Source organism: Grampus griseus, assembly GCF_964374135.1.
Source record: "Grampus griseus genome assembly, chromosome: 15".
Taxonomy (NCBI): domain Eukaryota; kingdom Metazoa; phylum Chordata; class Mammalia; order Artiodactyla; family Delphinidae; genus Grampus; species Grampus griseus.
Genome location: NC_139009.1, coordinates 52143390 through 52155519, shown reverse-complemented (window position 1 = coordinate 52155519; position 12130 = coordinate 52143390). Strand labels below are relative to the sequence as shown.

At 37.2% G+C, this 12130-nt stretch overlaps 1 protein-coding gene across 4 annotated transcripts in view; it reads right to left on the bottom strand.

Annotated features, from left to right (window-relative positions):
- EHBP1 (EH domain binding protein 1) overlaps positions 1 to 12130 on the bottom strand; it is a 346811-nt gene that overhangs the window by 261330 nt on the left and 73351 nt on the right. For all 4 annotated transcript variants that reach the window (XM_082672228.1, XM_082672227.1, XM_082672230.1 and 1 more), the window contains one exon: positions 4931 to 4984. In XM_082672228.1, the coding sequence (XP_082528354.1) occupies positions 4931 to 4984 (54 nt within the window). The remainder of the gene's footprint in view (positions 1 to 4930; positions 4985 to 12130) is intronic.

The following is a 12130-nucleotide window of genomic DNA, read 5'->3' as shown; positions in this document are numbered from 1 at the left end:
TATATACCACTCTATTGCCAGTACCTAGAAGAGTGCCCAGCACAAAATACATACTCAGTGAATTACCTGCTACTGAATGAATGAATGAATATGATGATGTCAAGCAAAGTGAACTGCTACTACCTGAAAAATGTAATGTCTACTTATATTGAATTTAGGTTTAAAAGAAAATTTCTAAGAACAGTTCTTTAATCCTATACATGAGTATATAGAGAGATTCCATGAGAATGGCTTAGTATACATTCATAGTAGAATCCCTCTTAAATCATCTGAATGTCACAGAGAATTGGTCAATTAAAGGGAAGAATTATAAATACTGATACACAAACATTTTAATTTTGTTTAATACATATTAATGTGTTTCATTCACCAGTTTTCATGGGCTCTTCTTTGAGTATAATTTCGTTGACTGCCAATTTTCTCATAATCAACAGCCATAACGTATCATTAGTGTACTTCAATCACTTTTAAATGAAATCAATATATACGGACAAAAGAGAAATAATCTGAATGCAAAATCCTTTCAGATTTTCATAAATTTTCCCAATTTTTTACAGTTGTATTTCCACACCAGATTTGAGAGCAGTTTTAACAACTCACTTCTATCAACTCTTTCTAAAGCATTTTAACGGTTTTCATGAAATAATGCCTCAAACTGATATTTCACTGGCCTAGGAAACATCTAATTAAATTATATAATTACAATAACGGGTCAACAGCATTACACGAGGTCTTGTAAGGGGTCAAACTCAACTTACAACTCACCTGTGAGAGAAGTGTGCAGAAGTGTGTCAGAGAGTAGCCTACTAACCATGTTGACACATATGGGATTAAAACCAGGACCTTTTACAGACAGAATGGAAAGTATGAGGTAATCCATGTAAATTAACTAGAGACTGATCAGAAGAACCTCTACTGTAATGACATATGGATCCCTCACATAATATCTCACTGCCACTAGAGTCTACTTTTTGAATTTTTCTTCAATATAGTTGATGAATGCTAATTCCTGTCTTAAAAAGAATAAACCTTACAGGATACTGAGTTTGAGTATAATCATTTATTCACTCACTCCTTCAACAACATATAATATATTGAGTACCTAGTACACAAAAGGTACTATGTAAAAAAATTGTGATAGCTACAAATGTAAGTGGAACAGAACTCTTCCCCTATTACTTTGCCAAGCAAGAGTCCTTTTAGCACCTCAGAAAACTGACCTAGGTTTTCCAGAAGAGGAAAAAGAGTTAACACACCTGGATAGGTAGAGAAAAAAAATATTCTCAAAATTCATTTTTTTCTCACCATACAGAAGTTGGTCCCAGCAGAAAAAAATTAAGTTCCTCCTGAAAACTAAAGAGGGAGACATGCCCAATTCTAGTCTATCTTCCATGTGAGAATACACCACTTTTGTTTTGTTTTAGAGTTAATTATATAAACTCATCCTTTCACATTAAATAGTTCACAATTTATGATAGTTGTCCTAATTTAAAGTATGTAAATTACTGTGTTCTCCTTTAAGTTAATGTATTTTAAATGGTTTAGTCACAACATGTGCATTCATGCTCTTTCCCATGCATTAATAAGAGTAAAACAATTTCACCACAGTTCCTAAGTCTGGTAACTTTATACAATGTAAGTAAATAATGGATGCATTTAATACTTACCTCTTTTAAAAAATAAACATTAGGCTAGTAAAATAGGTCAAATCCCATAAATGTCTCTTCAAAAACAAAACAAAAAAAACCTGCTGTAAAAACAGGCAAAAGTCAACAATAAAATAATCATAAGAAACTCATCTAATAAACTATTTGTTATTTTCTTGCATTAGGTTCCTAGCAATCATCATTATTGCTGTCACTATATTATTAATAGCTAAGGAATTAATTGTGTGTTCCTCTCACATTCTGATTAATTTTACTTCTCTTCAAATTAGGTCTTCAATACGTAGGTTCCCCTAAGTTCTGACCATCTCTTTAAAGATGGCGGGTTTTGTTTTTTGTTTTTTTAATACCCATGGCTGAGAAGTTAGGTTTCTACTACAAAGGCTAATACGTGAAAAGTATGTTTACATGAAAAGCAAGTTGAAACCACAATTCAATTTTCTTTCTTTCATTCTTTGTTTTTTTTTCCCCCTAATCCTGGCATAGGAAATAACTATTATAGCAACAAGGAGTAGGGGGAAAGAACGGTTGTGCTAAAAAAGTTCAGAATAGGAAACTTGCAATAATACTCATAATCCATTCCAGAAATAAAAATATACAGAAAATATATATGCCAATATTGATTGCTTAAAGAAAGATATAAATTAGGGAGTTATTAATTGATCCCAAAATGACATGCCAGATAACTCTTTTAAATATTTCATTCTCCAAGAACTTGAAAATCAAAAATTTGATCTACAAAAAAGATAATTTCCAAAAAAGTTTATAAAAATATTCCTATTGACTGAAACAAAGTCATGGACCTAGAAAATCCCTCTGAGATCATTTAGTAGAAACCTTTCATTTTACAGATGAAGAAATTAACTCCTAGAAAATAATCTCAAGGTCACCAGCTTTGAAGGCACATCAGGATTTATACTCAATTCTAACCAATCAAAAGCTCATGTCTTCTCTATACTATGATATGGGAGAAAGGAAAATGCATTTTTTTCATATAAGAATATGAGGAGGCAGAATGACAAGAAGGTAGAAAATCTTTCAGCTATTAAAAAGCATAATGATGGCTGGAAATCTCCACAAATGCAATGTTCTCTCCACAAGGTAACTCAGAGTAAGGTCTCCAAAATCTTCTGATGACAGAGTAAAATTTAACCTCTAGTAACAGTTCAATTAAAATTTTGGTTTTATAAAGTTTTATAAACAATATGAATAGTTAAAAGTCATCTATATTATTTTTATTAGATTTTTGTGAATCTAATTTAATAATAAACACTTGGAAAGAAGAATTGCTAATGTATTTTATTTTCCATTTTCCTCCTATGGCCACTCCCTTACCTAAGATTTCTAGCAACTTCAATCACTTGAGTAATAAATAGGCAAATGAGCAAAATAAGCTGCTGGGCTTAAATATATTTTTCATAAAAAGGATATAAATGTACACTTTGACTTGAGAAACACATACCCCAACATGGAAAGTATAACCCAAAATATACCTCTTTATCTCATGATCCATTTAAATCTCACTGTTTTAATTTTAGTATTTCTCTATAGACCTTTAAAATATTTTTATAAAATATATAACACAGAACTTAAAAATATTTTTCCTAAAATCCTATAGATTTGAATGCCTTTTGCATCCAAACCTGATCTATATCATATAGCTTTTTTTTTTTACTTGTACCTTTCAGTAACAGCTTATAACCTATTGCTCAGAAATTTAGAACTGCTGTGCCTCTATCCTAAGATTAATTAGAGGAGTAATAAGAACACCTTTCTAAACAAATATAAAGTTAGTGTTTACATACTTCTACCATTAATTACAACCCCAAATTAACTGGCTAATTCTTTAGTACATCAAATTAACAAAGATGTATAACAGAGCCGCGGGTATTGAAAACCGTAAAAACATCCATTGGGGAGAAGCTCTTAACATAATGAAAGCTAGATTTTTAAGGCTGCAACCAATTTCAAGAAGTGTAAGTTTGTTTGTTTTTAAAACCTCAATGCTATTCCAAGTATAGTGTTCAAACCTATCACTATAGAAAATCCAGAACTGTTAACATGTGTGAACCATAACACAATGACATTGGCTTGATATCCAGCCATCAGAACTCCTTCCACTGTGTTTGGACCTGATCTCCTTCCCAAGCTTCCCAAATCTTCATGTCTAAAAATGGCCCAGCTATTGCTGGAAAAAGTATAAGATTCCTTTCACCACTGAGATATAAAACAAAGTCAGGCACAGAAAGGAAGAATATGCTGTTATAAAGCATGTTATAAAACTGTTACAGGGCTTCCCTGGTGGCGCAGTGGTTGAGAGTCCACCTGCCGATGCAGGGGACACGGGTTCATGCCCAGTCTGGGAAGATCCCACATGCCGCAGAGCGGCTAGGCCCGTGAGCCATGGACGCTGAGCCTGCGCGTCCGCAGCCTGTTGCTCCGCACCGGGAGAGGCCACAACAGTGAGAGGCCCGCGTACCACGGAAAAAAAAAAAAAACTGTTACAAATATATTTTAGAACTTTAATAACAATCATGGTAATGATGTCAATGACAATGATAAAAGCTAATATTCATTGAAATTATTTAATCCTCACAAACCTGTAAATTGATTGCTGAGAAGTTAAGAAACTTACCACAATCACAGAGCCTATAAATGGAAGAGCTAGGGCTTGCAATTAGGTCTATCAGACTCCAGAATCCACATTCTTTCTCACTGTATCTTCATGGCCTGTCTTCCCTAATCTCCATTCAATAAACATTTATTAAACAACTACTATATGCCTGCAAGTCACCTGGGACTCCACAATATGTAAACTAATTGAAGATGATTATTAAAGTACCACTCTAGAATCCCTCAACCCAAAGAGTTAAAGCATATACTTTTTTTTAAAGATTTCTAAGATCATTCATAGTTTCATTCAACAAATGTTTCAATGAACATTTGTTATGTGAGAAGCACCATATCAGATGCTAAATAGATAAAAAGATGAATAAGACATGATCCTTCCCTCAAGCCCCCAACAGAATACATAGAGCATATACATAATTCAGCATTGAAGAGTATTTTTACGTCTATATTTTTAACAAAAATATTTACAAATAATTCTGCTACCGGCTATCATTTCATTTAAAAAATTCTAAAAGTTACAAATCACTATTTAATTTTTATAAGGCAACATTTCTCCTACCACCAAAATGCTAATGTACCTTAGTAATTTATACAGTCAAAAATATGAAAGGTGACAGAATTTACGATTAGCTTACATTTTCTATGACAAATGTCCACTCTTTATCTTCAAATTCCTCTGCATGAGGATCCTGTAACAAAAGTAAAATATAAAGTTGAAATACATTTCTTAATTCAGTCAATCCAGTTAAAAAAATACAAACAGCCTTGCTCCTAGCTTTTTCCAACTTTTTAAAAAAGGAGAGGCAGAATGGCCTACTCTTAAGAAACTTCCATAACTTACCTAAATTTAAATCATTATTTTTTACTAAGAAATTCTCTATTTTACTTATGTTAATGCATATCATTATCTTCTATCATTGCATCTAAAACAATACAAAAAGAAACTGAGGGACAAATATATGATATCACTTATATGTGGAATCTAAAAAAATTGGTACAAATGAACTTATTTACAAAACAGAAATAGAGTCAGAGATGTAGAAAACAAACTTATGGTTATCAAGGGGGAAGGGGGGGTGGGAGGGATAAAATGGGAGATTGGACTTGACATATACACACTATATATAAAATAGATAATTAATAAGAACCTACTGTATAGCACAGGAAACTCGACTCAATACTCTGTAATGACCTTCAGGGGAACAGAATCTAAAAATGAGTGGAGAGAACCAACAGGAGGATGGCGGAAGAGTTAAGACACGGAGATCACCTTCCTCCCCACAGATGCATCAGGAATACATCTACACGTGGAACAACTCCTACAGAACACCTACTGAATGCTGGCAGAAGACCTCAGACCTCCCAAAAGGCAAGAAACTCCCCACGTACCTGGGTAGGGCAAAAAAAAAAAGAATAAACAGAGACAAAAGAATAGGAACGGGACCTGCACCAGTGGGAGGGAGCTGTGAAGGAGGAAAAGTTTCCACACACTAGGAAGCCCCTTTGCGGGCGGAGACTGCAGGTGGCGGAGGGGGGAAGCTTCGGACATAGAGCCACGGAGGAGAGCACAGCAACGGGTGCGGAGGGCAAAGCGGAGAGATTCCCGCACAGAGGATCGGTGCTTACCGGCACTCACCAGCCCGAGAGGCTTGTGTGCTCACCCGCTGGGGCGGGCGGGGCTGAGAGCTGAGGCTCCAGCTTCAGTCAGAGCGCAGGGAGAGGACTGAGGTTGGCGGCATGTACACAGCCTGCAGGGAGTTAGTGCACCATGGCTAGCCAGGAGGGAGTCGGGGAAAAGTCTGGACCTGCCGAAGAGGCAAGAGACTTCTTCTTCCCTCTTTGTTTCCTGGTGCCCGAGGAGAGGGGATTAAGAGCGCAGCTTAAAGGAGCTCCAGAGCCAGGCTCGAGCCGCGGCTAACAGCGCAGACCCCAGAGATGGGCAAGAGATGCTAAGACTGCTGCTGCCGCCGCCAAGAAGCCTGTGTGCGAGCACAGGTCACTCTCCACACCTCCCTTCCGGGGAGCCTATGCAGCCCGCCATGCCAGGGTCCCGGGATCCAGGGACAACTTCCCCGGGAGAACGCACGGCGTGCCTCAGGCTGATGCAATGTCACGCCAGCCTCTGCCACCGCAGGCTCGCCCCGCACTCCGTACCCCTCCCTCCCTCCGGCCTAAGGGAGCCAGAGACCCCGAATCAGTGGCTCCTTTAACCCCTTCCTGTCTGAGCGAAGAACAGACGCCCTCCGGCGACCTACACACAGAGGCGGGGCCAAATCCAAAGCTGAGCCCCGGCAGCTGTGCAAACAAAGAAGAGAAAGGAAAATCTCTCCCAGCAGCCTCAGGAGCAGCGGATTAAATCTCCACAATCAACTTGATGCACCCTGCATCTGCAGAATACCTGAATAGACAACAAATCATCCCAAATTGAGGAGGTGGACTTTGAGAGCAAGATTTATTATTTTTTCCCCTTTTCCTCTTTTTGTTAGTGTGTATGTGTATGGTTCTTTGTGAGATTCTGTGTGTATAGCTTTGCTTTCACCATTTGTCCTAGGGTTCTATCCGTCCGTTTTTATTTTACTTTTTAAAAAAATTTTTTTCTTAGTAATTTTTTATTAATAACTTTATTTTATCTTACTTTATTTTCTTTTATCCTCTTTCTTTCTTTCTTTCTACTTTTTCTACCTTTTATTCTGAGCCGTGTGGATGAAAGGCTCTTGGTGCTTCAGCCAAGACTCAGCGCTGTGCCACTGAGGTGGGAGAACCAACTTCAGGACGCTAGTCCACAAGAGACCTCCCAGCTCCACGTAATATCAAACAGCGAAAATCTCCCAGAGATCTCCATCTCAACACCAACACCCAGCTTCTCTCAACGACCAGCAAGCTACAGTGCTGGACACCCTATGCCAAACAACTAGCAAGACAGGAACACAACCCCACCCATTAGGAGAGAAGCTGCCTAAAATCATAATAAGTCCACAGACACCCCAAAACACACCACCAGACGTCGACCTGCCCAGCAGAAAGACAAGATCCAGCCTCATCCACCAGAACACAGGCACTAGTCCCCTCCACCAGCAAGCCTACACAAACCACTGAACCAACTTTAGTCACTGGGGACAGACACCAAAAACAACGGGAACTACGAACCTGCAGCCTGCAAAAAGGAGACCCCAAACACAGTAAGATAAGCAAAATGAGAAGACAGAAAAACACAGCAGATGAAGGAGCAAGATAAAAACCCACCAGACCTAACAAATGAAGAGGAAATAGGCAGTCTATCTGAAAAAGAATTCAGAACAATGATAGTAAAAATGATCCAAAATCTTGGAAATAGAATAGAAAAAATGCAAGAAACATTTAACAAGGACCTAGAAGAACTAAAGATGAAACAAGCAATGATGAACAACACAATAAATGAAATGAAAAATACTCTAGAAGGGATCAATAGCAGAATAACTGAGGCAGAAGAACGGATAAGTGACCTGGAAGATAAAATACTGGAAATAAGTACTGCAGAGCAGAATAAAGAAAAAAGAATGAAAAGAACTGAGGACAGTCTCAGAGACCACTGGGACAACATTACACGCACCAACATTCGAATTATAGGGGTTCCAGAAGAAGAAGAGAAAAAGAAAAGGACGGAGAAAATATTTGAAGAGATTATAGTTGAAAACTTCCCTAATATGGGAAAGGAAATAGTTAATCAAGTCCAGGAAGCACAGAGAGTCCCATACAGGATAAATCCAAGGAGAAACATGCCAAGACACATATTAATCAAACTGTCAAAAATTAAATACAAAGAAAACATATTAAAAGCAGCAAGGGAAAAACAACAAATAACACACAAGGGACTCCCCAAAAGGTTAACAGCTGATCTTTCAGCAGAAACTCTGTAAGCCAGAAGGGATTGGCAGGACATATTTAAAGTGATGAAGGAGAAAAACCTACAAACAAGATTACTCTACCCAGCAAGGATCTCATTCAGATTTGATGGAGAAATTAAAACCTTTACAGACAAGCAAAAGCTGAGAGAGTTCAGCACCACCAAACCAGCTTTACAACAAATGCTAAAGGATCTCCTCTAGGCAAGAAACACAGAGAAGGAAAAGACCTACAATAACAAACCCAAAACAATTAAGAAAATGGGTATAGGAACATACATATCGATAATTACCTTAAATGTAAATGGATTAAATGCTCCCACCAAAAGACACAGACTGATGAATGGATACAAAAACAAGACCCATATATATGCCATCTACAAGAGACCCACTTCAGACCTAGAGACACATACAGACTGAAAGTGAGGGGATAGAAAAAGATATTCCACGCAAATGGAAACCAAAAGAAAGCTGGAGTAGCAATTCTCATATCAGCCAAAATAGACTTTAAAATAAAGCCTACTAGAAGAGACAAAGAAGGACACTACATAATGATCAAGGGATCGATCCAAGAAGAAGATATAACAATTGTAAATATTTATGCACCCAACATAGGAGCACCTCAATACATAAGGCAAATACTAACAGCCATAAAAGGGGAAATCGACAGTAACACATTCATAATAGGGACTTTAACACCCCACTTTCACCAATGGACAGATCATCCAAAGTGAAAATAAATAAGGAAACACAAGCTTTAAATGATACATTAAACAAGATGGACTTAATTGATATTTATAGGACATTCCATCCAAAAACAACAGAATACACATTTTTCTCAAGTGCTCATGGAACATTCTCCAGGATAGATCATATCTTGGGTTACAAATCAAGCCTTGGTAAATTTAAGAAAATTGAAATTGTATCAAGTATCTTTTCCGACCACAATGCTATGAGACTAGATGTCAATTACAGGAAAAGATCTGTAAAAAATACAAACACATGGAGGATAAACAATACACTACTTAATAATGAAGTGATCACTGAATAAATCAAAGAGGAAATCAAAAAATACCTAGAAACAAGTGACAATGGAGACACGACGACCCAAAACCTATGGGATGCAGCAAAAGCAGTTCTAAGAGGGAAGTTTATAGCAATACAATCCTACCTTAAGAAACAGGAAACATCTCGAATAAACAACCTAACCTTGCACCTAAAGTAATTAGAGAAAAAAGAACAAAAAAACCCCAAAGTTAGCAGAAGGAAAGAAATCATAAAGATCAGATCAGAAATAAATGAAAAAGAAATGAAGGAAACGATAGCAAAGATCAATAAAACTAAAAGCTGGCTCTTTGAGAAGATAAGCAAAATTGATAAACCATTAGCCAGACTGACCAAGAAAAAGAGGGAGAAGACTCAAATCAATAGAATTAGAAATGAAAAAGGATAAGTAACAACTGACACTGCAGAAATACAAAAGATCATGAGAGATTACTACAGGCAACTCTATGCCAATAAAAATGGACAACCTGGAAGAAATGGACAAATTCTTAGAAATGCACAACCTGCCAAGACTGAATCAGGAAGAAATAGAAAACATGAACAGACCAATCACAAGCACTGAAATTGAAACTGTGATGAAAAATCTTCCAACAAACAAAAGCCCAGGACCAGATGGCTTCACAAGCGAATTCTATCAAACATTTAGAGAAGAGCTAACACCTATCCTGCTCAAACTCTTGCAAAATATAGCAGAGGGAAGAACACGCCCAAACTCATTCTACAAGGCCACCATCACCCTGATACCAAAACCAGACAAAGATGTCACAAAGAAAGAAGACTACAGGCCAATATCACTGATGAACATAGATGCAAAAATCCTCAACAAAATTCTAGCAAACAGAATCCAACAGCACATTAAAAGGATCATACACCATGATCAAGTGGGGTTTATCCCAGGAATGCAAGGATTCTTCAATATATGCAAATCAATCAATGTGATACACCATATTAACAAATTGGAGGATAAAAACCATATGATCACCTCCATAGATGCAGAAAAAGCTTCTGAGAAAATTCAACACCCATTTATAATAAAAACCCTCCAGAAAGTAAGCATAGAGGGAACTTTCCTCAACATAATAAAGCCCATATATGACAAACCCACAGCCAACATCGTCCTCAATGGTGAAAAACTGAAAGCATTTCCACTAAGATCAGGAACAAGACAAGGTTGCCTACTCTCACCACTCTTATTCAACATAGTTTTGGAAGTTTTAGCCACAGCAATCAGAGAAGGAAAGGAAATAAAAGGAATCCAAATCAGAAAAGAAGAAGTAAAGCTCTCACTGTTTGCAGATGACATGATACTATACATAGAGAATCCTAAAGATGCTACCAGAAAACTACTAGGGCTAATCAATGAATTTGGTAAAGTAGCAGGATACAAAATTAATGCACAGAAATCTCTGGCATTCCTATACACTAATGATGAAAAATCTGAAAGTGAAATCAAGAAAACACTCCCATTTACCATTGCAACAAAAAGAATAAAATATCTAGGAATAAACCTACCTAAGGAGACAAAAGACCTGTATACAGAAAATTATAAGACACTGATGAAAGAAATTAAAGATGATACAAATAGATGGAGAGATATACCATGTTCTTGGATTGGAAGAATCAACACTGTGAAAATGACTCTACTACCCAAAGCAATCTACAGATTCAATGCAATCCCTATCAAACTACCAATGGCATTTTTCATAGAACTAGAACAAAAAATTTCACAGTTTGTATGGAAACACAAAAGATCCCGAATAGCCAACGCAATCTTGAGAACGAAAAACGGAGCTGGAGGAATCAGGCTCCCTGACTTCAGACTATACTACAAGGCTACAGTAATCAAGACAGTATGGTACTGGCACAAAAACAGAAATATAGATCAATGGAACAGGATAGAAAGCCCAGAGATAAACCTATGCACATATGGTCACCTTATCTTTGATAAAGGAGGCAGGAATGTACAGTGGAGAAAGGACAGCCTCTTCAATAAGTGGTGCTGGGAAAACTGGACAGGTACATGTAAAAGTATGAGATTAGATCACTCCCTAACACCATACACAAAAATAAGCTCAAAATGGATTAAAGAGCTAAATGTAAGGCCAGAAACTATCAAACTCTTAGAGGAAAACATAGGCAGAACACTCTATGACATAAATCACAGCAAGATCCTTTTTGACCCACCTCCTAGAGAAATGGAAATAAAAACAAAAATAAACAAATGGGACCTAATGAAACTTAAAAGCTTTTGCACAGCAAAGGAAACCATAAACAAGACCAAAAGACAACCCTCAGAATGGGAGAAAATATTTGCAAATGAAGCAACTGACAAAGGATTAATCTCCAAAATTTACAAGCAGCTCATGCAGCTCAATAACGAAAAAACAAACAACGCAATCCAAAAATGGGCAGAAGACCTAAATAGACATTTCTCCAAAGAAGATATACAGACTGCCAACAAACACATGAAAGAATGCTCAACACCATTAATCATTTGAGAAATGCAAATCAAAACTACAATGAGGTATCATCTCACACCGGTCAGAATGGCCATCATCAAAAAATCTAGAAACAATAAATGCTGGAGAGGGTGTGGAGAAAAGGGAACACTCTTGTACTGCTAGTGGGAATGTGAATTGGTACAGCCACTATGTAGAACAGTATGGAGGTTCCTTAAAAAACTACAAATAGAACTACCATATGACCCAGCAATCCCACTACTGGGCATATACCCTGAGAAAACCATAATTCAAAAAGAGTCATGTACCAAAATATTCATTGCAGCTCTATTTACAATAGACAGGAGATGGAAACAACCTAAGTGTCCATCATCGGATGAATGGATAAAGAAGATGTGGCACATATATACAATGGAATATTACTCAGCCA